Source organism: Anomaloglossus baeobatrachus, chromosome 4 (genome assembly GCF_048569485.1).
Source record: "Anomaloglossus baeobatrachus isolate aAnoBae1 chromosome 4, aAnoBae1.hap1, whole genome shotgun sequence".
Lineage (NCBI taxonomy): Eukaryota > Metazoa > Chordata > Amphibia > Anura > Aromobatidae > Anomaloglossus > Anomaloglossus baeobatrachus.
This window is the reverse complement of record NC_134356.1, coordinates 307,043,960-307,069,453: the sequence shown is the minus strand read 5'-3', so window position 1 is coordinate 307,069,453 and position 25,494 is coordinate 307,043,960. Positions and strand designations below refer to the sequence as shown.

At 48.1% G+C, this 25,494-nt stretch overlaps 1 protein-coding gene across 2 annotated transcripts in view; it reads left to right on the top strand.

Annotated features, from left to right (window-relative positions):
• ARID2 (AT-rich interaction domain 2) overlaps positions 1–25,494 on the top strand; it is a 185,218-nt gene that overhangs the window by 62,682 nt on the left and 97,042 nt on the right. For both annotated transcript variants that reach the window (XM_075344963.1, XM_075344962.1), the window contains exon 4: positions 17,236–17,369. In XM_075344963.1, coding sequence (XP_075201078.1) covers positions 17,236–17,369 — 134 coding nt within the window. The remainder of the gene's footprint in view (positions 1–17,235; positions 17,370–25,494) is intronic.

The window sequence follows — 25,494 nt, the reverse complement described above, 5'->3', positions numbered from 1 at the left end:
GGTACTGTGGTAATCGAGGTAATGAGGGAGTTAATTGCAGACCACAGCAGCCACTAAGCCCTAGAATGGTAATGGCAGGCATCTGTGAGACACCCCCCTCACTAATCTGTAAGGGAAAGTAAATAAACACCAAAAAAATCCTTTATTTGGAATAAAATACAAAAAAAGCAGTGCGTATGCGATGAGCCTAATGCCTGGCACCGGAACTGAATGCATGACCTGGAAGCAGTATGCCACAATGATGGACCCTCAGTGAGTACAGTGCGTGCGCTCCTATCCTCCATTCCTTCTACCAACATTTTTAATCTCCAGATTCTGGTCCCCATAGATTTATGTGGGGATCAAATGCCGTACTGGAACTGGATTTAAAAAAAAGGATAATGGGGCCCCACTGGTCCCAGTTATCTGCGAGTCTGCTCATCTCTAGTTTTGATAAAACACAGTGGACTTACACCACAGGGGTGTGCTAACTAGAGTTGAGCGTGGTTCGTGGTTCTCCAGTTCGCGGTTCGAGTGATTTTGGGGGGTGTTCTAGATAGAACTAGAACTCGAGCTTTTTGCTAAAGCTCGATAGTTCTAGATACGTTCGAGAACGGTTCTAGCAGCAAAAAGCAGGGCTTTTTACAGCTACAGTGTGCAGGAGCCATCGCTGGCAGCCTGCCAGAAGCTGGTAACAAAGATAAACATCGGGTATCCAAGCAAAGCGCTTTGGTTAGTAACCCGATGTTTATCCTAGTTACGTGCAGGAAGCCCACACTTCCCCGCTTAGCTCGCTCCGCCCACTCCTGCACGCGGCATGTACACATACATACATACACACACACACACACACACACACACACACACACGTCCCCAGCCATGCAGTCCACGACACGGACGTCCTCCTGGCACTCTGCACACATGGTCCCGCTTGGCTTACCTGCGGTGATGAAGTCTCGACCTCAGCGCTGTCACTGTCCTCAGTGGCCACCGCTTGTCACATCACCTTCTCTCGCTTCCGACCCGAGACTGACTAGCGGTGACGTCACGGGCCTCTCGCAATACTTGGCTGTGAAGGTCATTGAACTCAGTGACAGGTGCTGTCAGCAGTGCAGGAGATCAGCGCAGGTAATGTACCTCGCTGACAGCAGCACTTGTCATGCCCTGCAGTGACCTGGGCTGACCCATTGATGTTAGCTCAGGTCACTGCACTGCTCTCCCAGCCAATGGGGAACATCCTGCTCTTCATTGACTGGGACAGTGTGGATCGTCATGGCAACCCCTTGGATTACACCAGACCTGGATTTGTTTTTCTTTCTAATTGGTTAAAGAGGGAATGTATTGGGGAGTATTTTTTCAAATAAAAATGTGTTTGTCGTCTATTTTTTTTTTTATTACTGACTGGGTTGGTGATGTCGGGTATCTGATAGACGCCTGATCTCACCAACCCCAGGGCTTGATGCCAGGTGACATTACATATCTGGTATTAACCCCATATATTACCCCGTTTGCCACCGCACCAGGGCGCGGGATGAGCTGGGGCGAAGCACCAGGATTGGCACATCTAATGGATGCGCCACTTCTGGGGCGGCTGCGGCCTGCTATTTTTAGGCTGGGGAGAGTCCAATAACCATGGACCTCCCTAGTCTGAGAATATCAGACCCCAGCTGTCTGCTTTACCTTGGCTGGTGATCCAATTTTGGGGGGACCCCTACGTGTTTTTTTTTTTTTTTTAATTATTTATTTAATTTAAAATAACAGCGTGGGGTGCCCTCAGTTTTGGATTACCAGCCAAGGTGAGGTTGCCAGCTGTGGTCTGCAGGCTGCAGCCGTCTGCTTTACCCTAGCTGGCTACAAAAATAGGGGGAACCCTACGTCATTTTTTTGGCTAAATACAAAGCTAAGCACCCCTTAGTGCCACATGAAAGGCACCAAAGGGTGCAAAATTACAAAATGCAGGAGAGTGGGACATTATGTGTCTTTCTGCCATTATAATGACAGTAAAGACTGATATGAAGTGCACAAGAAAATCACCAGAGCGCTCTACGCTGTGAAAAGCAGTAGAAAATGGCACTGGAGTGAACATGTGACCGCCTCATGTAGGATGAAGCTATGGATCCTGGGTAACTTTATGCATTTACCCTCCTTCAGTTTTTTTGCAGTACACAAAAAAAACGGAAGGCACACGGATGACAAACAGATGACATACGGACCGTCTATGGAACGGAAACTGATGCCACACGGATGCACCCGTGAAAAAAAACGGACTGTTTTTTGCAGACCGCAAAAATGGATCGGTCGTGTTAATGTAGCCTTATTCTGATCTTCCGTTTATAAACAGCAGGCAGAAATAAGTGAATAACGCCCCCCAGCGTCAGAAAATCTCCGGGGTTTCAGGGCTAGCTGAGACCCTGGAGATCGTGATTCAGGACGGTTTTTCCGGTCCCCGCTCACGTGATCACAGGTATACACCGTACACCGATGATCACGTTACAGTAAATGACAGCGCCGGTAAAAAATTATTTATCTCCCATCTGGCATGAACAAACAAGATATATCTCCTCCCCGGTCCCCTCTGGTCCCCCGGTGTCGCCAAAGTGCCCCCCCTGATGCCCTCCCAGAAATCCAAGATGGCCGCACGCACAGCAGCGCGCCGGCCGCATTCACCCTACTCCTCTGATTTCTGTCGCATGTGCCATGACACATGCGACAGAAAACTCCTCCCCAGGCCCTGCCAGGTCACCCCCTATAACCCTACGGTACCTGTGCAGCGTTGATCCCCCCACGGCCCTCTCCTTCACAATAGACGCTGCCGCATGCACAGAGCGGCTGTCAGCTCAGCTTCCTGTGTTCAGACACAGTGAGTGGTGGTTATGCATCTGTAAGCTAAATGGGTGGCACGGTGGCTCAGTGGTTATGTCCTGGGTTCAATTCTCACCAAGGACACCATCTGCAAGGAGTTTGTATGTTCTCCCCGTGTTTGCGTGGGTTTCCTCTGGGTACTCCGGTTTCCTCCCACACTCCAAAGACATACAGCGCTATGGAATTAATAACGCTATATAAATGAATAAATTATTATTATTACTGCAATGCCCTGCTCATGAGGTAAAGAAAATAATTGATCAGGAGAGCTATATACTACATTTCCAAATGGAGGGATTTGCTTTTATAGTTTCCCTGCTGAACGACTACCAAACATGAGAGTCCGTTATACGCCACAAGAAAACACATCTAAATAGCGAGCTCTGTTGTTAAGTATTCATTCAGCTGGATAACTGGACTTAAAGGGGTATTCCATCTCCAAGATCCTATCCCCAATATATAGTAGGTGGAATAGCAATAATATCAGCAAATACCAATATTTGGAAATGTAGAATAGTTCTCCTGATTAGGCATGCCCTTCCCTCATGAGCAGGGCATTGCAGCTTTGGTAGCAACCATTACGACATGGACTCTGCTGCTGTGGACCCGGGGAGAGTGAGTGCAGATTCATTGCACCCACACTCCTCACATGAAGGGTCTGCACTCCTAGAAAATGGGGGATACATTCCCTGAGTGTCTCCCCCCCCCCATATTCTAGACGGTCCAGAGTCGTCGTGGGACCCCTTTATTTTTTTTCTTACAAGAAATTGGTGAAAGAGGAAATGTTTTGGGGACTGTTTTTTCAAATAAATTTCTTTTGTCGATTTATTTTTTTTTTTTGTTTGTACTGACAGTTTTTATGATGTTTGGTATCTAACAGACGCCATGACATCACAAGCTGCTGGGCTTGATGTCAGGTGACCTTACAGCTAGTATCAACCCGATTTATTACCCCGTTTGCCACTGCACCAGGGCACGGGATGAGCTGGGGTGAAGCGCCAGGATTGGCGCATCTAGTGGATGCGCCACGTCTGAGGTGCCTGCGGCCTGCTATTTTTAGGCTGTGAAGGCCCAATAACTATGGACCTTCCCACCCTGAGAATACCAGACCACAGCTGTCCGCTTTACCTTGGCTGGTGATCCAATTTGGGGGGGACCCTACTTTTTTTGTGTAATTATTAATATTTATAAAATAATTATAAAAAAAAGAGCCTGGGGGGACCTCCACATTGGATCCCCAACCACGGTAAAGCTGCCAGCTGTGGTTTTCAGGCTACAGCCGTCTGCTTTACCCTATCTGGCTATCAAAAATGGGGGGACCCAATGTCATTTTTTTTTAACTATTTTTTAAATAGAAAAAATTAATGGGCTTCCCTGTATTTTGATTGCCAACCAAGGTAACGGCAGGCAGATGGGGGTGGCAACCCATAGCTGTCTGCTTTATCTGCGCTGAGAATCAAAAATACCGCGGAGCGCTACGTCATTTTTTTTAAAGATTTATTTTTACAGCACTGTGATGTCCAGCAATCAAAATACAGGGAAGCCCATTTTGTTTTTAGTTATTTAAATAAATAATTAAAAAAAATATATATGGGCTCCCGCTGCATTTTTTGTATTGCTAGCGAAGGGTAATCCAAGCAGCTACTGGCTGCTAACCCCCACTGCTTGGTGTTACCTTCACTGGCAATGTAAAATCCAGGGAAGCATTTTTTATTTTTTTTGACAAAAAACTACAAAAAAAGGACGTGAGCTTCGCCATATTTTTGTATGCTAGCCAGGTATAGCAGGCAGGTGCTGGAAGAGTTGGATACAGTGCCAGAAGATGGCGCTTCTATGAAAGTGCCATTTTCTGAGGCGGCTGCAGACTGCAATTCGCAGCAGTGGGGCCCAGAAAGCTCAGGCCAACCTGTGCTGCGGATTCCAATCCCCAGCTGCCTAGTTGTACCTGGCTGGACACAAAAATGGGGCGAAGCCTACGTCATTTGTTTTCTAATTATTTCATGAAATTCATGAAATAATAAAAAAAGGGCTTCCCTTTATTTTTGGTTCCCAGCCGGGTACAAATAGGCAACTGGGGGTTGGGGGCAGCCGTACCTCCCTGCTGTACCTGGCTAGCATACAAAAATATGGCGAAGCCCACATAATTTTTTCAGGGGGCGAAAAACTTCTGCATACAGTCCTGGATGGAGTATGCTGAGCCTTGTAGTTCTGCAGCTGCTGTCTGTCTGTATGGAGAAGAGCAGACAGCAGCTGCAGAACTACAAGGCTCAGCATACTCCATCCAGGACTGAATTTTAATTGAGATTTTTTAAAATAAAAAATCCCCAATAAACCAGCGCTAAGGTTTTTTTATTAATATTTTATACTTTTTATGGCTATCCTTGTTTTAGACACAAATTTATTCAAAACAATTCACACAATAGAACAAGGAAAAAGAAAGAAGAATAAACCACATATGGTAGAAATAAAAATAAAAGTAAAAATAAAGAATAAGTAATTGATAGTGCAGCAAACAGATACCAGGTGTCTGGTTGCAGTACCCCGGCCGGTAGTAGAGCAATTATTAAATCTAGTATAGTATATTAAGTGATGCTTCAAGGCATATGCTATTTAATGCCAATAGAAACTATCACTGCAATATGATTTTTCAGATACCTGGAGAGTTTTTTTCAATCCATAAGCAAAAAGGTTTTTAATAGTCTTAAATTATAAGCAGCAATTTCAGCGTTCCAAGTGCCTTTAAATGAATTTGAAGAAACTGCACTTCAGGATTGTAGTGAGGATGAGGTAAACTCCTATTGGAACACTTGATGAGCTGGGGCATCTCATCCTCACTACAATCCTCACTACAATCCTGAAGTGCAGTCTCTTCAAATTCATTTAAAGGCACTTGGAACGCTGAAATTGCTGCTTATAATTTAAGCCTCTATTAAAAACCTTTTTGCTTATGGATTGAAAAAAACTCTCCAGGTATCTGAAAAATCATATTGCAGTGATAGTTTCAATTGGCATTAAATATCATATGCCTTGAAGCATCACTTAATATACTATACTAGATTTAATAATTGCTCTACTACCGGCCGGGGTACTGCAACCAGACACCTGGTATCTGTTTGCTGCACTATCAATTACTTATTCTTTATTTTTACTTTTATTTTTATTTCTACCATATGTGGTTTATTCTTCTTTTTCCTTGTTCTATTGTGTGAATACACAAATGTGCACCGTGTACCGGAGAGATGCACTCGCAGACCCTACATGACGCGTCATAGTCATGTGACCAGTCTGTAGCCAATGAGATAATAGCCACGTGACTGGTCACATGGCTATTTTGACGTCACGATAGGTCCTGCATCTCTGCTGGCAGTGCCGGTCACCGGGAGGATTCAGCGATCATCGGATGGAATAGCGGCAGGAGACAGAGTGCAGGAGGGATCGCGGGGACCGGTAAGTGTTATGGCAATGTTTATTAACTGTATGTGTACATTTATCATGCATTTTTATGTGTTTGTGATTGCCTCCCATTATATCCTATAGGTTCGAGTTTGGTTCGTCGAACGTTCGACGAACCGAACTCGAACGGGACCTCCGTTCGATGAACCGAACTCGAGCCAAACCACGGCCGGTTCGCTCATCTCTAGTGCTAACATGCTAGTCAAGGCAGCATCACCAACGCTGACGGACGTACCTGTGAACGCTGATCTGGATGGCACTTTCTGGTCATGCGCAGTATGAAGCCGGGTGTACACATCTCAGCTTCAGAGAGGTCTAGTGTGCATGACCGGAAGTGCCCGGTTACAGCAGATGCAGGTACGTGCATCACCGCTGGTGATGCTGCATTGAATAGCATGTTAGCAAGCCCCTGTGCTACCATGCTAAGAGGGCAGAATGAGCGCCGGAACTAACACTCTTACGACTAGCTCATTAGCACATGATAAAAGATCTTTAGAAATACTTTTTCTAAAGTTCTCTTTATCTATGCTGGTGTATACAGGGATAGTTAGGCAGGGATTATCAATATGCGCCCAGAACTGCTCGTGGTTCTCACTGCATATTGCACCTGACAGGTTCCATTAAATATGCTTGGATACAGCACTCTGTAATGACTCTCTATAATATATGCGTTTCCTTTTTGTTAATTATGAATTATTAACATTAAATAACTTTTTGATGATATTCTAATTTATTGAGATGCACCTGTATCGGAAGCTGGTTTGGGGTGTGTAAACAGGACAAGTAAGCATGTTGCCGGTCAGCATTTAACTTTGTGCAGTATAATTACACTTTAAGTTTTTTACACCAGCTTTGGCATCTTTGGGAAAAGTTGATGGCACTTAGCAAAAAGGGGCATGGTTGTTATTGGCCTGCCACATTCATCATAATTCACTCCATATAAGTTGTACAAATTACGACTGGAGACATCTCTAGCATTCATTAGGTAGTGCGCCCTTTAAAGGGAATGTATCGTCAGAAAAAAAAAATTAAATACCTGAAAAAATGTAAAGTAATATTATTTTAATGTTTTGTTTAAATATTATTTTCTTTTTTTAATTGAGCAAAATGTAAAAATAAAAAGTTTAATATTTTCCACTGTTTCCACTGTTAAACACTAGGGGGAGCAGCTTCTGAAATCCTACAGAAATCCCACTGTAGGAAAAAGCTCACGTTACAGCTTGCAGTACAGTGGGAGGAGTCTACTCTCCTGTGTGATAGCACGCCTCCACCTCCCAATCTGAGTGTTTACAAAGGACAACAGAGAATGACATGTAGGGACACAATGCACAGCCATTTTGTTGGTGACCAGAAATGCCTAAAGTGTCACCAAGGACAGCAGGAGTATCACACAGGATAGGATTAGATACACGGCTCAGCAGACAGTATCACACAGGATAGGATTAGATACACAGCTCAGCAGACAGTATCACACAGGAGAGGATTAGATACACTGCTCAGCAGACAGCATCACCCAGGACAGGATTAGATACACGGCTCGGCAGACAGTATCACACAGGATAGGATTAGATACACAGTTCAGCAGACAGTATCACACAGGAGAGGATTAGACACACAACTCAGCAGACAGTATCACCCAGGCTAGGATTAGATACACGGCTCAGCAGGCAGTATCACACAGGCTAGGATTAGATACACGGCCGTGCAGACCGCATCACCCAGGACAGGATTAGATACACGGCCTTGCAGACCGCATCACCCAGGACAGGATTAGATACACGGCCGTGCACACAGCATCACCCAGGACAGGATTAGATACACGGCCGTGCAGACCGCATCAACCAGGATAGGATTAGATACACGGCCGTGCACACAGCATCACCCAGGACAGGATTAGATACATGGCCGTGCAGACCGCATCAACCAGGACAGGATTAGATACACGGCCGTGCACACAGCATCACCCAGGACAGGATTAGATACTGTCTGATTAGCTGTGTATCTGATCCTGTCCTGGGTGATGCTGTGTGCACGGCCGTGTATCTAATCCTGTCCTGGGTGATGCGGTCTGCTGAGCTGTGTATCACCCAAGAGAGGATTAGATACACGGCTCAGCAGATAGTATCAAACAGGAGAGGATAATACACAGCCGTGCAGACAGCATCAGCGGCGGTACTCGCATGCAGTGGGGCAAGGGCACACACATACACAGCAGCGGCGAGCAGAGCGGTGGCTGGGGAGAGCGGAGGGAGGAAGTGTCATCGGAGACGGTAACGGCGGGGGGAGGGGCGGCGGTAGCAGTAACGGGGGCTGGGGAGAGCGGAGGGATGGGGTGTCAGCGGAGACGGTAACAACGAGGGGGAGGGGCGGCACTAGCGGGGGCTGAGGAGAGCGAAGGGATGGGGTGTCAGCGGAGACGGGAACGGCGAGGGGCGGCACTAGCGGTAGCAGTAGCGGGGGCTGGGGAGAGCGGAGGGAGGCGGTGTCATCGGTAACGGGGGCAGGGGAGGGGAGGCGGCCTGTCTTAAAACACATCCCGGCGGTTGACAGGGGTGAAGTGGAGCAAACAGCATGATGATGGCGGCTGAACTCCTCCCTCTGCTGTGATCTGGACAGCCCAGGGGGCGCGTCCAGATCACAGCACACACCCACTGTAACGTTAAACATACGGTCGGATAGCGACCACTATTCTCTATGCACAGGGGCTGCCATAAAGGAGTGTGTAACCGTCGTTACACACACAGCAAATCCAACATGGCCCCCAGTGCATACAGTAAAATTAGAATAACAGAAAAAGTATATAAGCTACGATTTTCATTTTGTATTAGAAATACTTGATTTCAGAATCACTATTTTTAATACAAAAATAAAAAAACGCGATACTGTCCCTTTAAGGAATTTAATGCATCATACTCCAGTCTACCCTCCCTATCAAGACTGACATAAAAAGCCCCAGTCCTGATGAATTGAGCCCTAAATGAAAACCAGTCCATACATGCATACATACATACATACACAAATCTGAAGAAATGTAGTATGAAGCATAAAAGTATCATAAACAAGAGGATTAGACACAATGGCTCAGTGGACAGTACTGCAGATTATCATAGCCTTAGATACATGGCTCAGCATTACTCATGACTGACTAATGTGCAAACTAGCTAGCCACCATCAATTATCATGGGATCAGATGTTGGGTGCAGGAGCATAAATAATATCTATCTGAATTAGGCTGGCGCACATGGTGACGACAGCTACGACACCAGTTGGGCTACCAAAGATCACTATGTGTATCTGCTATATCTCAGCACATCACAACTTAATGGAGTCACATTGCGATCTGTGGGCTAATGTGGCCACAACAGGCCAGTCACAAAAAATTGGACTCGGTTGTGCTTTTTAGGACTTCCTTATTTTATTGCGATTGCGATATCTTAGGGACCGCAAACACTTGTATCGCATTGTGCTCTAGCAACTACACATAGCGATCTTTTGTCTTTCAACCTGTGTTACGGCCAAAGTAATTGTGTAGCTCCAGCCTTATTATGGGAGTACCTACATTGCCTCACCAATAACAAAAAGACTAAGGCCCTGTGTGCACTAGGTGTTTTTACCCCCGGTTTTGCTTCGGAAATTTCTTGAGAAATGTTTGAAATCTTTCTGCAGACATTTCCCAGCAAAACCTATGGGGAAAAAAATTAGCTGTGCGCACGCTGCGTTTTTTTCTCAAGTAAATTCTTTCTGAAGATTTTCTTGAGAAGATTTCTTGAGAAAATGTGCATGTTACTTCTTTTCCGCAGGTACCTGCGGTATACCCCCGGTATTTCACTCCAATCACTGTAATGTAATCGCGAAATACCAGGGGTATACCGCAGGTAGCAAATGATGTGCGGTATACCCCGGTATAGCCGCGATTTACCTGCGGTAATGTTCATCGCTGCCTGTGGTTTTGCAGGAAGTGATGTCATTATGACAGAAGAGGAAGCGGAGCAGAGTAAACACACACGTCACACTCCCTGGACGCCGCACAGAAGCACTTCCGTGTGACCTCCAGGTGCCCGTGCAGTCTGTGTCCTGCTCCCTGCCAGCCCCGCGGCTGCCCACCCAGCAGTGTCAGTGTCTGCCCGCAGTGTCAGCAGCTTGTCACCTTGCAGTGCGTGCAGCCGCGGGGATGCCGAGCGCTACTGTCAGGAGGTGAGATGAGATCATTACCTGCGGTGACTATCTCCTGACGTCACTGCCGTCTATGCCCGCGGCCCGAGACTGTCACTAGCGGTGACGTCACAGGCTCTCGCGATACTGCTGAGAACGCGGCGGGCATAGGCAGTGACAGCGCTGATGGCAGGACTGCAGGAGATCATCACAGTAGGTAATGATCTCATCTAACCTCCTGACAGCAGCGCTCGTCATCCCCTGCAGTGACCTGGGCTGACCTATTGATGTTAGCTCAGGTCACTGCATTGCTCTCCCAGCCAATGGGGAACATTCTGTTCAGTGCAGTGGTATGGATCGTCATGGGAACCCCTTATTGGATTACGCTGGACCCGGATTTGATTGTTCTTGTCAATAAATTGGTGAAAGAGGGAATGTGGGGAGTGGTTTTTTTTTCAAATAAAACTTTTTTTGTTGTCTATTTTTTATTTCTTACTGACTGGGTTGGTGATGTCGGGTATCTGATAGACGCGTGACATCATTAACCCCAGGGCCTGATGACTGGTGACTTTACACATCTGGCATCAACCCCATATATTACCCCGTTTGCCACCACACCAGGGCACCGGGATGAGTTGGGGCGAAGCGCCAGGATTGGCACGTCTAATGGATGCGCCACTTCTGGGGCGGCTGCAGCCTGCTATTTTTAGGCTAGGAAGTGTCCAATAACAGTGGATCTCCCTAGTCTGAGAATATCAGACCCCAGCTGTCCGCTTTACCTTGGCTGGTGATCCAATTTGGGGGGGACCCCACGTTTTTTGTTTTTAAATCATTTATTTAATGTAAAATAACTGCGTGGAGTGCTCTCTGTTTTGGATTACCAGCCAAGGTGAAGATGCAGGCTGTGGGCTGCAGGCTGCAGCTGTCTGCTTTACCCTAGCTGGCTACAAAAGATGGGGGGACCTCACGTCATTTTTTTTTTAATGATTTATTTTTTGGCTAAATACAAGGCTAGGCACCCTTTAGTGCCACATGAAAGTCACTAAAGGGTGCCAGCTTAGAATATGTAGGGGGGTGGAACATTATTTAGGTCTTTCTCATCTATCTATCTATCTATCTATTCATCTATCCATCTTTCCCTCTATCCATTATCTGTCTATCTATCGATTATCTATTATCTATATTATTTATTTCAATTCAGCATAAAAAAAACGCAGGGACCAACCTGCAGAAAAACTGCGGCAAAAACGCATGCGTTTTTCCCACGGTTTTGGTGCGTTTTTTTACCGCAGGTGCGGTAATCTTCAACTCCCAGAAGTTTCTCAAGAAATTTTCTTGATAAAAATCCCTTTTCTAGTGCGCACATAGCCTAAGCCTTACCTGATTTGGATGTAAAACTAGAGTGAAGAGTAAATAGGATTGGAGCACACAAACGTGACCTCTGGGTGCCACAGCAGGCTGAGCTGCCAGTCTCAGATTGGCTCCACCCGTGAACTCTGACGTCCGTGCCCATCCGTATGATCTCGGACCGCATTGCACAGGCTGCTGCGGGTCTTCCAACAAGAGAGTGACAGCTTTATATATTTCTTTTAAGCCTGTGATGCTCAGGTCGGGAGAGTCACATTGGACTGCACGGACAGTAAACCTAAGGGCAGATTCACACGACTGTTATTTTGGTCTGGGTGCAATCTGAAAGAACATCGGATCGCACTCTGACCATTGTTATTGTATGGAGCCAAGCACTTTTTTTTTTTTTTTTTCTTCTTGCTGACTGAGTCTGAGAGAAAAACCTGTGGCATGCTGACTTTTGCCTCCGTATTTGGATTGCACTTGGCCATTAAAGTCAGTGGTTCCGTGAAAATAGCAGCCCACACTCTGATGACGTCCGAGTACAGTCTGATTTTCATGGACTGACAGAATGAAGAAGATGGAATTTATTTTTTGCATGTTCTCCACATTTGAGCAGACTGTGAGCAGGGCCATTGGACTGATTTGCCCGGATGAGAGGACCTTTAACGCTGTCATCACTGTCGGAACCTCACCCGTTTTGTGTGCTAAGGGCTAATTCAGCTAAAGTTGTTGACAAAATGTAAATGAATTAAACTTCCTCATATAGTTTAGTACAGAAACCTCTAGTTGCACAGTTTTTCCTGACAAGAACAGAGAATGTCCTCTCGCCTACTTGTGTCGGTGACTTCGTGTAAAGAGCTGATTGTATGGCACAGTTGATTAGCTAAGCCGGACCTCTTCTCAGTCACCACGGGCTGACCTTGCTATTTGCTTCATCATGCCATGACACAAAGGGTGGAGAAGGATGCTGACTACCTATGTCAGGAACAAACTATGAAGCAGAGGTTCCTGGACCAAGAGAGGGGTTTTAAATCTACTCGGCTGGACAATTTTCTGGATTAAAGCATAATAGTAAGTATTTTACATTTTATCCCCAACTAAAGAACTTTTTTTTCACCCGTCAGCCCCCTTAAATCTGTGATTTGAGATGCTAACACTGTGTGCAGACTGTTAATACTTTGTTCTGGCTGTACCTTAATCTAGCACTGGTGTATGAAGTCATTGCATATAAATACACTTGTGCCTCAGCAAGAAGCTTTAGGTTTTAATTTATGAGTGTGTCCTCACAGCAAAATAATGGTTGACTTGGTTAGAACTTCTTATGTATATAATATTTATTGTTTTAAATCCTAATAAAATGCTTTCAGATTAAAGCTGTTATAATGTTGAGACATAATGCTGGAGGCAAGAGGTCGAGTGCGCTACATAAAATACCACAGGCCATAGTGTAAACTGAAGGGGAAATCACGCGATCAGAGGCTTGAAGTCTAATACTAAATTTATTTATTATTATTATTTAAATATTTGTAATCTACACCATTTTTTTTTATCTGAGATTTTTTTTATCCGCTTTTAAGTATATTAACCCCTTCAGCCTCCAGCCTGTTTTCACCTTAAAGACCCGGCCATTTTTTGCAATTTTGACCAGTGTCACTTTGACAGGTTATAACTCTGGAACACTTCAACGGATCTTGGCGATTCTGACATTGTTTTTTCGTGACATATTGTACTTCATGTCAGTGGTAAATTTAGGCCGATATGTTTTGCGTTTATTTGTGAAAATTTCGGAAATTTGGCGAAAATTTTGCAATTTTCAAAATTTGAAATTTTATGCCCAGAAATCTGAGAGATATGTCACACAAAATAGTTAATAAATAACATTTCCCACTTGTCTGCTTTACACAGCGCAATTTTTGAAAAAAAGAAAATTTCGTTAGGAAGTTAGAAGGGTTCAAAGTTCATCAGCAATTTCTCATTTTTCCAACAAAATTTACAAAAAAAAAATTTTTAGGTAGCACATCACATTTGGAGTGATTTGAGAAACCTAGGCGACAGAAAATACCCAAAAGTGACCCCATTCTAAAATCTGCACCCCTCACTCTGCTCAAAACCACATCCAAGAAGTTTATTAACCCTTTAGGAGCTTCACAGCAACCAAAGCAATGTAGAAGAAAAAATGAAAATTTTACTTTAACACAAAAATGTTTAGCCATAAAAATGAGTATTTTCACAAGGGTATCAGGAAAAATGCATCATAAAATGTATTGTGCATTTTCTCCTGAGTACGCAGTTACCTCATATGTGGTGGAAATCAAATGTTTGGGCACACGGCAGGACTCGGAAGGCAAGGAGCGCCATATGAATTTTTGAGTACAAAATTAGCTGCACTCATTAGCGGACGCCATGTCGGGTTTGAAGACTCTCTGAGGTGCCTAAACAATGGAGCTCCCCCATAAGTGACCCCATTTTGGAAACTAGAGCCCTCAAATATTTTTTCTAGATGTTTGATGTGCACTTTGAACCCCTGGGGGCTTCACAGAAGTTTATAACGTTGAGCCGTGAAAAGAAAAAAAATTTTTTTACCACAAAACTGTTGCTTCAACCAGGTAGCTTTTTTTATCACAAGGGTATCAGGAAAAAATGCACCATAAAATGTATTGTGCATTTTCTCCTGAGTACGCAGATACCTCATATGTGGTGGAAATCAAATGTTTGGGCACACACCAGGACTCGGAAGGCAAGGAGCGCCATTTCACAGCAAAATTGGTTGGAATTATTAGCGGACGCCATGTTGCGTTTGAAGACCCCCCTGAAGTGCCTAAACAATGGAGCTCCCCCACAATTGACCCCATTTTGGAAACTAGACCCCTCATGGAATTTATCTAGCTGTTTAGTGAGCACTTTGAACCCCTGGAGGCTTCACAAACGTTTGTAATGTTCAGCCGTGAAAATATTTTATTCTTTTTTTTACCACAAAATTGTTTTTTCAAACAGGTAGCGCTTTTTTCACAAGGGTATCATAAAAAAATGCACCATAAAATGTATTGTGCAATATCTCCTGAGTACACAGGTATTATTAGCAGACGCCATGTTGCATTTGGAGACCCCCTGAGGTGCCTAAACAATGGTGCTCCCCCACATGTGATCCCATATTGGAAACTAGACCCCCCCCCCCATACAAAAAAATTAGTTTGGCGAAATAAAAAATACAGACATGAGTAAAAAAAGAAAAAATGAATAAAAAAAAAAAATATGAGCGCCTGCCACTAAGACCAGTGCCAAACGTGAGAGCAATGCACGAGTCTCGCATCGCATCATCCACTGCAGTCTGGAAGCGAGCAACTGCGCTGGATAATGCGATGCGAGAGGGCGGGGCGGCAGATGAGAAAGGGCGCAGCGGATGGAAGATGGGAAAGGGCGCAGCGGGTGGAGGAGCGGCAGAGGATGGGAAAGGGCGCAGCGGATGGATGATGGGAAATGGCGCAGCGGATGGAGGAGCGGCAGAGGATGGGAAAGGGCGCAGCGGATGGATGATGGGAAATGGCGCAGCGGATGGAGGAGCGGCGGAGGATGGGGGGGAGGGAGGTGAGATGGGGATACTTACCTTACAGGATGGATCTAGGCAGCAGGATCACAGCAGACAGAACAGGCAGCAGATGAAGGAGGCAACAGATTGAGGAGGGTGAGAGGGGGCAGTAGATGAAGAGGATGGGAGAGAGCAGGCAGCAGATCGGGGAGGGGGGCAGAGTCTGATGGGAGCAGAGTCTGATGGGAGAGAGATGGCACATGGAGGAGGGGGGGCCCCGGGGGGAGGGTGGCCCCCAGAACATGGAGGGGGGAGGGTGGCTTGCAGCACATGGAGGGATAGGAGGTGTAGTGGCGATAAAGAAGGGGCAGCCGATGAAGGAGGTGGCGGCGGCCGCCGATCGGGAACAGCGGGGGCCGATTCGGGGGCAGCAGCGGCTGAAAAGGTGGGTGCGATGGCGGCGGGGACAGTGGCGAGAGTGGCGGCGGGGACAGCGGTGGATCGGGAGCGGCGGCGGGGACAGTGGCGAGCGTGGCGGCGGGGACAGTGGCGAGCGTGGCGGCGGGGTCAAAGGCGAGCGTGGCGGCGGGGACAGCGGTGGATCGGGAGCGGCGGCGGGGACAGTGGCGAGCGTGGTGGCGGGGACAGCGGTGGATCGGGAGCAGTGGCGGGGACAGCGGTGGATCGGGAGCAGCGGCGTGGACAGCGGTGGATCGGGAGCAGCGGCGGGGACAGTGGCGAGCGTGGCGGCGGTGGATCGGGAGCAGCGGTGGGGACAGTGGCGAGCGTGGCGGCGGGGACAGCGGTGGATCGGGAGCAGCGGCGGGGACAGCGGTGGATCGGGAGCAGCGGCGGGGCGATCGGAGACAGCGGGGGGGCTGGCAGGGCGATCGGGGACAGGGGTGGGCGGCGGGAGCAGCAACTTACCGATGGGCACCCGCAGAGACCGCTCTCCTCGGCTTCCAGGGACGGTCACAGGCCCCAGATCCACATTGATTGGAGAAATCGGTCACAAGGCCGGTCTCTCCAATCAGAGCTGGGGGCGGGTGAAGCACCGATCACCCAGCTCCAGCCAATGGCCAGTGCTTCAGCAGCACTGATCAGGGCTGGATTTAAATGTTCCAGCCATTTTCAATGGCTGGAACATTACAGTGACTGTAATTGGCTGAGCGGCGTTTGTCAGCCAATCACAGCCTCTGTAGGTTCGGGGAGGAGGCACCACCCCTCCTGAGGTCAGGCAGAGTTCCCCTCCTTCCCGAATCTACCGTTTAATCAAAGAAATTGGACTCCCCGGGGCTCCGGGACCGCGATTTCGCCATGACGTACTGGGTACGTCATGGGTCGTTTAGCACCATGTCACCGTGACGTACCCAGTTCGTCAAAGGTCGTTAAGGGGTTAAACCCATAGGCTTACGCTAGCTAAAGAGAGTACATAATGTACGTTTCTGCATTGGTTCTCCGCTATTGCTCCCCTTGACAAGCTATAGCAGTGACCGTGTGATTGATTGCAGCGGTCACGTGCACTGTAGTTGTGGTATCACTGCTGTAGTGACATCTGGACTAGGTAAAATCAGACCTTTAAACATTCTTTTAAAATGTAAGTAAATACTGCCTTACAAATCCAACTCTGATGGAAAGGAAAAAATATCCGGCGACCTGCAGATGTTCAATTCCATGACATACTCTGTTGCAAGATGGTCTAGCTACTGTATATATATTTGTGTAGGTACTACATTTCTCCAGAAGTTGCTTCAAATTGTCATTATGCACACTCCTTCAAAGAGAGCTCTTTCAGTGCCTCCGAAATAACTATTTGAGTTACACACTTTCTGAGGCATTTTAAGTGCTGATATCTTAGTGTGTGCACAATTTTTCTTTTTATTAACAGATGTGTTATCATATTTTGCTTGCAGGTATTTGGAAAAATATGAGAAAGTCCATCATTTTGGTGAAGATGATGAGGAAGTCCAGCCTGGCAATCCCAAACCTCAGCTCCCCATTGGTGCAATACCATGTACATACAACTACCAGCAGCACGTTGTCCCAGGTACGTGGATTTGTCTTAAATAGTATCAGAGATGAATCAGAATATTTTTATTTTACTGGGGTGTGTCTGAGTGGGGAGACTTTTACCAGTTGCTAAAATGAGGATGCAGAAGCACTCAGTTTCAAATTGCTGCTCTCTACTTCTAAGGCGGGCTTTACACGCTGCGACATTGCTAGCGATGTCGAGCGCGATTGCCCCCGTCGTATGGCCGATATGTGGTGATCGCTGCCGTAGCAAACATTATCGCTATGGTAGCGTCACACGCACATGCCTGCACTGCGACGTCGCTGTGATCGGCGAACCACCTCCTTTCTAAGGGGGCGGTTCGTTTAGCGTCACAGCAGCGTCACTGAACCAATAGAAAAGGAGGGGAGGAGATGAGCGGCCGGAACATGTCGCCCACCTCCTTCCTTCCTCCTTTTCCGGTGGAGGCAGGTAAGGAGATGTTTGTCGTTCCAGCGGCGTCACACATAGCGATGTGTGCTGCCGCAGGAACGACAAACAACATCGTACCTGCAGCAGCACCGATATTCTGGAAATGAACGACGTGTCAACACGATTTTGCACGTTTTTGCACTCGTTGATCGTCGCTCATTTGTGTTACACGCTGCGATGTCGCTACCAGTGCCGGATGTGCATCACTAATGGCGTGACCCCGACGATATATCGGCAGCGATGTTGCAGCATGTAAATTACCCCGAAGACTATCACAGAGTCCGTCTTAAGTCTTAGAAGAGACCAGTGCTTGACTGAACCCCTCTCCCCCTTTTATATTAGCGATCATTTTGGTCTTAGCACCCTTTTGTCTTAAGTTTTCTGAAAACTACTCTTTATGGTGATTTCACATATCAGAGTGTAGACTATGATCTTTGCACTGACCATAGGTCTTCTAACCCAAACTCAACAGACTGAGACTGAAGAGTTCGGGGCTGGAGACCCATGGCTGCTCCTTAAACTGCAGTTTGTGCAAAGACATTGATTCGCAAACATGTGTATGCAGCCTTATTGATCTTGTCTCTCCCGCCGCTACTCAGTCACTATAGAATTCCTGCCAAGTGCCACCCCTCTGGAAACAAGGGACAGTAAGCATGCACAGCGCTCTGACCTGGGAACAAAATATTCAGCCTAGTAACTGACATAGCAGGCTGAGGAGAGTTGGAAAATCTGAGCATAATCCATATCTAAATCATTGTCATGCAGAGTTCTGTTTTCTGGTATAGGTCCATCCATTCTATCACTCACTGTATCATACATTCACGAGAAACACATTAATATGTTATAATGGTATAAATCACTAATAACGATAAACTTTTCAACTTCTACTTCACACCTATATATAAAACCACTAAAACTTATGCCACCAGTATATCTTTATCACACCAGGAATGAAGGTCGCAGCTGCCATGAGACGTGTGCTCGGATCTTTTGCAAATTTCTTTAGCTGTAAGGAGCTTTAATGGTCACAGCAGAGGCAGTCATAGACACTTGCAGACTGCCACACTGTGCAATCCGTGCAGGGGAAGTCTCAGGCAAAGTAACACACAAGACATGGTGTTTTTCTTCGAAAAATAGCCTTTACAGACATTATTGTGACTGCTTTTTGTGGCCTAGTTGCTTTATACCATAACCTTGACACAGTCGACCAAAGTACAAACATCAATTAAACCTATATGCTGCAGTACCCCCAATAATTACACTTCAGAATACATCAAAGGTGCAGCAGGTCTAGGGTCATTACTTTTTCGATTCCCTTTGAGTAACAGGTGTAATTAACCTTTTCCCCTCACCCATGACAGCACCACGTGAGAGAGGGATCCGCCCAGCAAGGACAGGAAACCATTCTGAATAAAAGGGCGGTACTTCTCCCCTTCGTCAGTTGGTTTCCTGTCCTTGATGGGAGACCCCTGTTCTGAAAACCGGCGGTACAGAAAAAGAAGAAAAAGAAAAGAAAAGACGCCTACTTACCCAGCCCCGTCTGGTGTCTGGAAGAGCAGGGTGAGTCCTGTAGCACCGTCCTTTGGGGCTGGAAGCGCCGTCCACCTGCCCTGGGGGGTCCTGGTGTCCGTGCGGGAGCAGGCGGCAGGTACCGCTCGGGGGCTCCCGGTCCGCCGCTCATTTCCCCCCGCTCTGCGCTCCATGCTGCCTGGAACTTCCGGGTGCGCGCACACGCGACGGGCACGCTGGGAGATGGAGGCGGGCCTTCCGATGACGTCACCGGATGAAGATGGCGGCGCCCATGCAGCGATACGGTGCATGCGGCCCGCCATTCCGGTAGTTAGGCACTCCTGGCCGTGCACCATGGGGAGCGTGGAGAGCGGGGAGGAGCCTCACCTGGGACCGGAAGGCGGAGGATTAGTGTAAAAACGACTCTTCTGGCGCTGTCAGGGGCTGGTGCCTGGGCTCTGCAATGGACACGGATGAGCAGCAGCGCTCTCCCGTGCGTCGTCAGCAGGGCAGGAAAACGGATGACCGGAGCGACACTGGTCGGACGGGCCGTGGCAGCCATGACAGCAGATCCTCCCATGACTCTACAGCTCCGGTGAGACCTGTGGATGTTCCGAAGCAGCCTTCAAAACCGGTACCCTTCATTCCTATGGTGGTGAGTGGATCTTCGTGAATGTCATTATACTCATGGCTCCCTTGCCTGCTTGTCTACCCTTCTTAGGCCCCTAAGAAATCCACGTCCAAAAAGAAGCATAAGGAATGCCCCCTATGCAGGGAACCCCTCTCAGAGGAGTGGCGCAAGCCGTTGTGTCAGGGGTGCATCCGTCGCACAATTGCGGAGGAATCCCCGGGACTCTCGGCGGACGTCCGTTCGGCTATCCGCTCAGAGGTACAGGACTCCATGAAGGCTTTCTTAAAAAAGAAGAAATCGAAACCTGTAGACTCTGCCCCTTCTTCCTACTCCTCCTCCGGTACGGCCTCAGACTCAGACTCCTCGTCCTCAGAGGGTGATATGGGAGGCAGACCGTGTTTTTCCATTGAAGATGTTGGGTCCCTGGTCAAATCGGTCAGGGCTACTATGGGGTTGACGGAGGAAAAATCCTCTAGATCCCTGGAGGATGTGATGTTTGGAGGTCTGGAAGATAGGAAGAAGCGTACCTTTCCGGTCAACAAAAAAATTGAGGCACTTATTCAGAAGGAGTGGAAGCGTCCGGACAAAACGGGCTCTCTCCCCTCCTCCTCCAAGCGGAAATATCCCTTTGCTGAGGACGTAGCGGCCATATGGGACAAGGCACCCCGGATCGATGCTGCCGTTGCGAAGTCCTCTCGGCGAGGAGGCATTCCCCTAGAGGACTCGGGTACGTTGAAAGATCCCCTGGACAAAAAAGCGGATGTCCTTCTTAAGCACCTATGGGAGACATCTGCGGGGAGCTTGAGGCCGGCCATCGCAAATACCTGTACAGCCCGTTCTCTCATGATCTGGCTCCAACAGGTTGAGGATCAGTTGCGGGATAACACCTCCCGTGACAAGATCCTGTCAAAATTTCCGCTTCTCCAGGGGGCTGCAGCCTTTTTGGCAGATTCCTCAGCGGATGTTATTAGGCTGGGAGCTCGTTCTGCGGGCTTGTCTAATCAGGCCAGACGGGCGTTATGGCTGAAGGGCTGTCCAGGAGATCTGCAATCCAAACACAGATTGTGTGCGGTGCCCTGTGACGGTCACCTGCTTTTTGGGAAACAGCTGGAGGATGTGCTGGACAAAGCGTCAGAGGGCAAAAGGTCCTTCCCGAGATTCCACTCTGGTTCATCCCGTCCCTTTCGGAGGCAGAGATTCTCCAAAGGCAGACCCCCGGATAATCGGCGGTGGGAGCGCAGACCAAAGCGGGACTCCGGCTTCATGTTCGGGGGCGCCCCAGCCGCCTCAAAGAAGTCTGCCCAGTGACGCCAGGCTGCCGGTCGGAGGACGCCTTTCTCGCTTTATGGAGCGGTGGGAAAGCATTTCCTCCAACGCCTACGTTCGATCCATTGTCAGAGACGGTCTCCAGTTCCAATTTCTACTTCAGCCACCACAGTGTTTCGTCATCACTCCTCTTCGGGGGTCACAGTCGGAGCAACAGGCTCTAGAATCGGAAATTCGGATGTTGATTGGGAAGGCAGTCCTGTGCGAGGTGCCCGTGGCGGAAAGGGGAAAGGGGTTCTATTCCCCCCTCTTTCTTGTAGGAAAGCCGGACGGTTCCTTCCGTACGATAATAAACCTCAGACGTCTCAACCAGTTTTTCCAGTATTTCCTGATCAAGATGGAGTCTGTTCAGTCGGCCATAAAGCTGCTGTTCCGCAACTGTTATATGGCGGTGATAGACTTGAAGGACGCCTATTACCATGTCCCTATCCATCCTCATTCTCAGCAGTTCCTGCGAGTGGCGGTTTCCATCAACAACTTGGTCAGTCATTTTCAGTTCCGAGCCCTCCCCTTCGGGCTCTCTATCGCCCCCAGGATTTTTACGAAAATAGTGGCAGAGATGACGGCTCATCTACGGATACGGAATATTCTGGTGGTTCCTTACCTGGACGACTTCCTGGTGATTGGGAACTCCAAGCAACAATGTGCGGCTCATCTCCAATACCTTCAACAATCTCTACAGGACCTGGGTTGGATGGTGAATTACGAGAAGTCCCGGATGGACCCGGTCACTGTTCAATCATTTCTAGGTCTCACTCTCAACTCGGTGTGTCAGCAGTGCCTTTTGCCTGCAGACAAGATTCGGAGGGTTTCAGCCTTGGCCCGGCAGGCGATCCACCATCCCAGGATGTCTCTGAGGCAGGCTATGTCCTTGCTGGGTACTCTGACATCTTGCTTCCCGGCGGTCCCATGGAGTCGGGTCCACTCCAGGGCTCTCCAGTGGCAGGTTCTGTATGCCCAGAGAGCATTAAACGATTGTTTGGAAGGGGTCGTCACCCTGTCCTGGGCGGTCAGACGATCTCTCCTCTGGTGGACGTCCGTGGACAATCTGTCTGTGGGGGTTCCCTGGCTACCTCGGGACCGGAGGGTGGTCACTACCGATGCCAGCCAGTCCGGCTGGGGGGCTCACCTTCTCGAGCACATTTCTCAGGGATGGTGGTCGCCGCAGGAGAGACGGCGCAACCCTCGAATCTCCGGGAGCTATGGGCGGTGGAGCGTGCCCTACACGACTTTCTCCCTCACCTTCGCGGGCGGCATGTTCTGGTCATGTCCGACAACCAGTCCACGGTCTCATATGTCAACCACCAAGGGGGCACGAGATCCCCATCCCCCTCATGCAGGTGGCCTACAGACTGTTTCTCTGGGCAGAGCAGCATCTTCTCTCCCTCTCGGCTCTCCACATCAAAGGAAGTCTCAATGTCACGGCAGATTACCTCAGCCGCTATCAACTGCGGCAAGGGGAATGGTCCTTGAATCCTCGGGTCTTTCGACAGATATTGACCCTCTGGGGCTTGCCGCAGATAGACCTCTTTGCCACCAGACTGAACAGGCAGGTGGTGCAGTTCTGTTCGCTAAGCCCCTCGGACCAGCCCTTCACAGTAGACGCGCTACAGGTTCCATGGACCTTCATGCTAGCTTATGCGTTTCCTCCGATTATCATGCTGCCGACCGTTCTGCAAAAAATCAGGGAGGACAGGGCAAGAGTACTTCTTATCGCCCCCTTCTGGCCCAAACGTCCATGGTTTTCTCTCCTAAGGGCAATGTCCGTCACGGATCCCTGGGTTCTGCCGGAAGTTCCGGACCTGTTAGTACAGGGACCAGTATTCCACGCGCAAGCGAAGGGATTCCATTTAACAGCTTGGAATTTGAAAGGTCGCTGTTAAGGAGCAAAGGTTTTTCCCCTGACCTTATTTCTACTTTGTTAAAGAGCTGTAAGCCTGTTACCACCAAAATATACGGGAGAGTGTGGCAAAAATTCCTGCAATTCTCTGATGGTCCTCTGGGTCCGGAGGCCCCTGTGGAGTGCATTTTAGAATTCCTTCAGAAGGGGTTTGATCTAGGGTTAGCGGTGAACACTCTCAAGGTTCAGGTCTCTGCCTTGGGAGCCCTGTACAATTGTAACCTGGCGGCCAACAAGTGGATTAAACGATTTATTATGGCTAGTGGTAGGACTAGGCCAGTGATCATACCGAAGGTTCCTCCCTGGGACCTGAACTTGGTCTTGGATGCCCTCACGGGACCCCCCTTTGAACCCCTGACTAAGATCTCCCTGAAATTACTTACCCTGAAAACCGTATTGCTAGTCGCATTGACCTCGGCACGAAGGATCGGTGATTTGCAGGCCCTGTCAGTAGTGCAGCCTTACACTCAGGTCCTTGAGGATACAGTCATCTTGCGTCCGGACCCAGCGTATCTCCCGAAGGTTGCCTCTCATTTTCATAGAACGCAAGAAATAGTCCTGCCCTCATTCTGCAGCCGTCCCACTAATGAGGGGGAACGTAGATTTCACACCCTAGATGTACGAAGGGCCCTCCTACACTATCTTTCGGTCACACAGGCAGTGAGGAAGACACATTGTTTATCTCCTTTCAGGGTAGTACCAAGGGTCAGGGGGTGTCCAAGAGTACTATCGCTAGGTGGATTAGGGAGGCCATTAGTTTGGCCTACTCCTCCAGTGGAGCGCCTGTTCCGGAGAACATCCGGGCCCATTCCACCAGAGCGGTGTCTACCTCCTGGGCTGAGCGTGCACAGGTATCTATTGAACAAATTTGTAGGGCCGCTACCTGGTCCTCACAATCTACTTTTTTCCAACACTATCGGTTGGACCTATCCTCCTCGGCTGCTCTTTCGTTTGGTAGAAGGGTGCTTGAGGCGGTGGTCCCTCCCTAAATGGTTTTCTCTGGAAATCTCTCACGTGGTGCTGTCATGGGTGAGGGGAAAACACAACGGTTACTTACCGGTAGCCGGTTTTTCCAGAACCCATGACAGCACCCTTATATTCCCTCCCTTTCTCATCCTTGGTGTGCACTTTTTCGGTGTGCTTGTGTGTGTTTAGTGGTGGTGGAGTAAGTTCTAACAATTGTTGGAGGTCCTCTCATTCTCGGTAATCAACTGACGAAGGGGAGAAGTACCGCCCTTTTATTCAGAATGGTTTCCTGTCCTTGCTGGGCGGATCCCTCTCTCACGTGGTGCTGTCATGGGTTCTGGAAAAACCGGCTACCGGTAAGTAACCGTTGTGTTTTCCTGTTTGCCAGCAGGGGTTCGGTGTCCAGCATTTGCTGTCATTGTCAGTTGGATGAGGGTGACGGACAGACATGCAAAGAGTACATGTCTTGTGTTGCCTACTCTTTCCCTGTCCTAATCTTTGTGCAAAGAGTGGTGACTCTAGGGAGGAGTGTTAACTACAACTCTAGAATGGGGCCTATCCCACCATATAGCAAATGCAGTGACCTCTAGCGTCAAGAAATGAGCTGTCAATCTAACAACCCCATATTTGTTGACATAATGTCCCCAATTCCGTTTTTCCACACGAAAACGTGGGGCCACATATTGCTAGGTGTTGTAAGCAGCTTGCGTGACCTAAATAAGCTACCGTGACCTACAGTGTTTGTGGACCTTTGGTGGCCTATTAGCCTAAAAGGCATCCTGTCAATGTCAAACTCAAAGCTAGAACGTATTTCAATATATTACATCAATGATCAGGCAAAAAAAAAGAGTTAAGTCCCATAGAGGGACTAAGTATAAAAAGAAAAAAAAAAAGAAAAAATTTCTACCCCCAAAAATAAAGAAAAAAATGTGCATATTTGTAAAAAATAAACAAAAAAATACAGTGGAAACTTGGTTAACGAGAACAATCCGTTCTGGGAGTGTGCTTGTAAACCAGGTTACTCGTTCAGCAAAGCAAGATTTCCCATAGGAAATCATTGCAATGCAGACAATTCATTCCACAACTTGTGCAATGTCCCATCCTGGTCCCCTATTGTGCCATTCTACACATGCACAAACACACACGCGCGCGTACACACATATTATGCTCACCTTACCTTCCGTTCCATCACCGGCCTCCTGGAACTTGCAGTTCGCCCATACAGGATGTGTATCTGGTAACCATCGCGACTGATGCCGAACCTTCCGCTCCCAGAGTGCTGACGTCAAAGGCAGGAGCCGCTTGCCTCTGATTGGTCAGCGTGCTGCCTTTGAGTAGCGGCTGATAGGGGAAGTTCC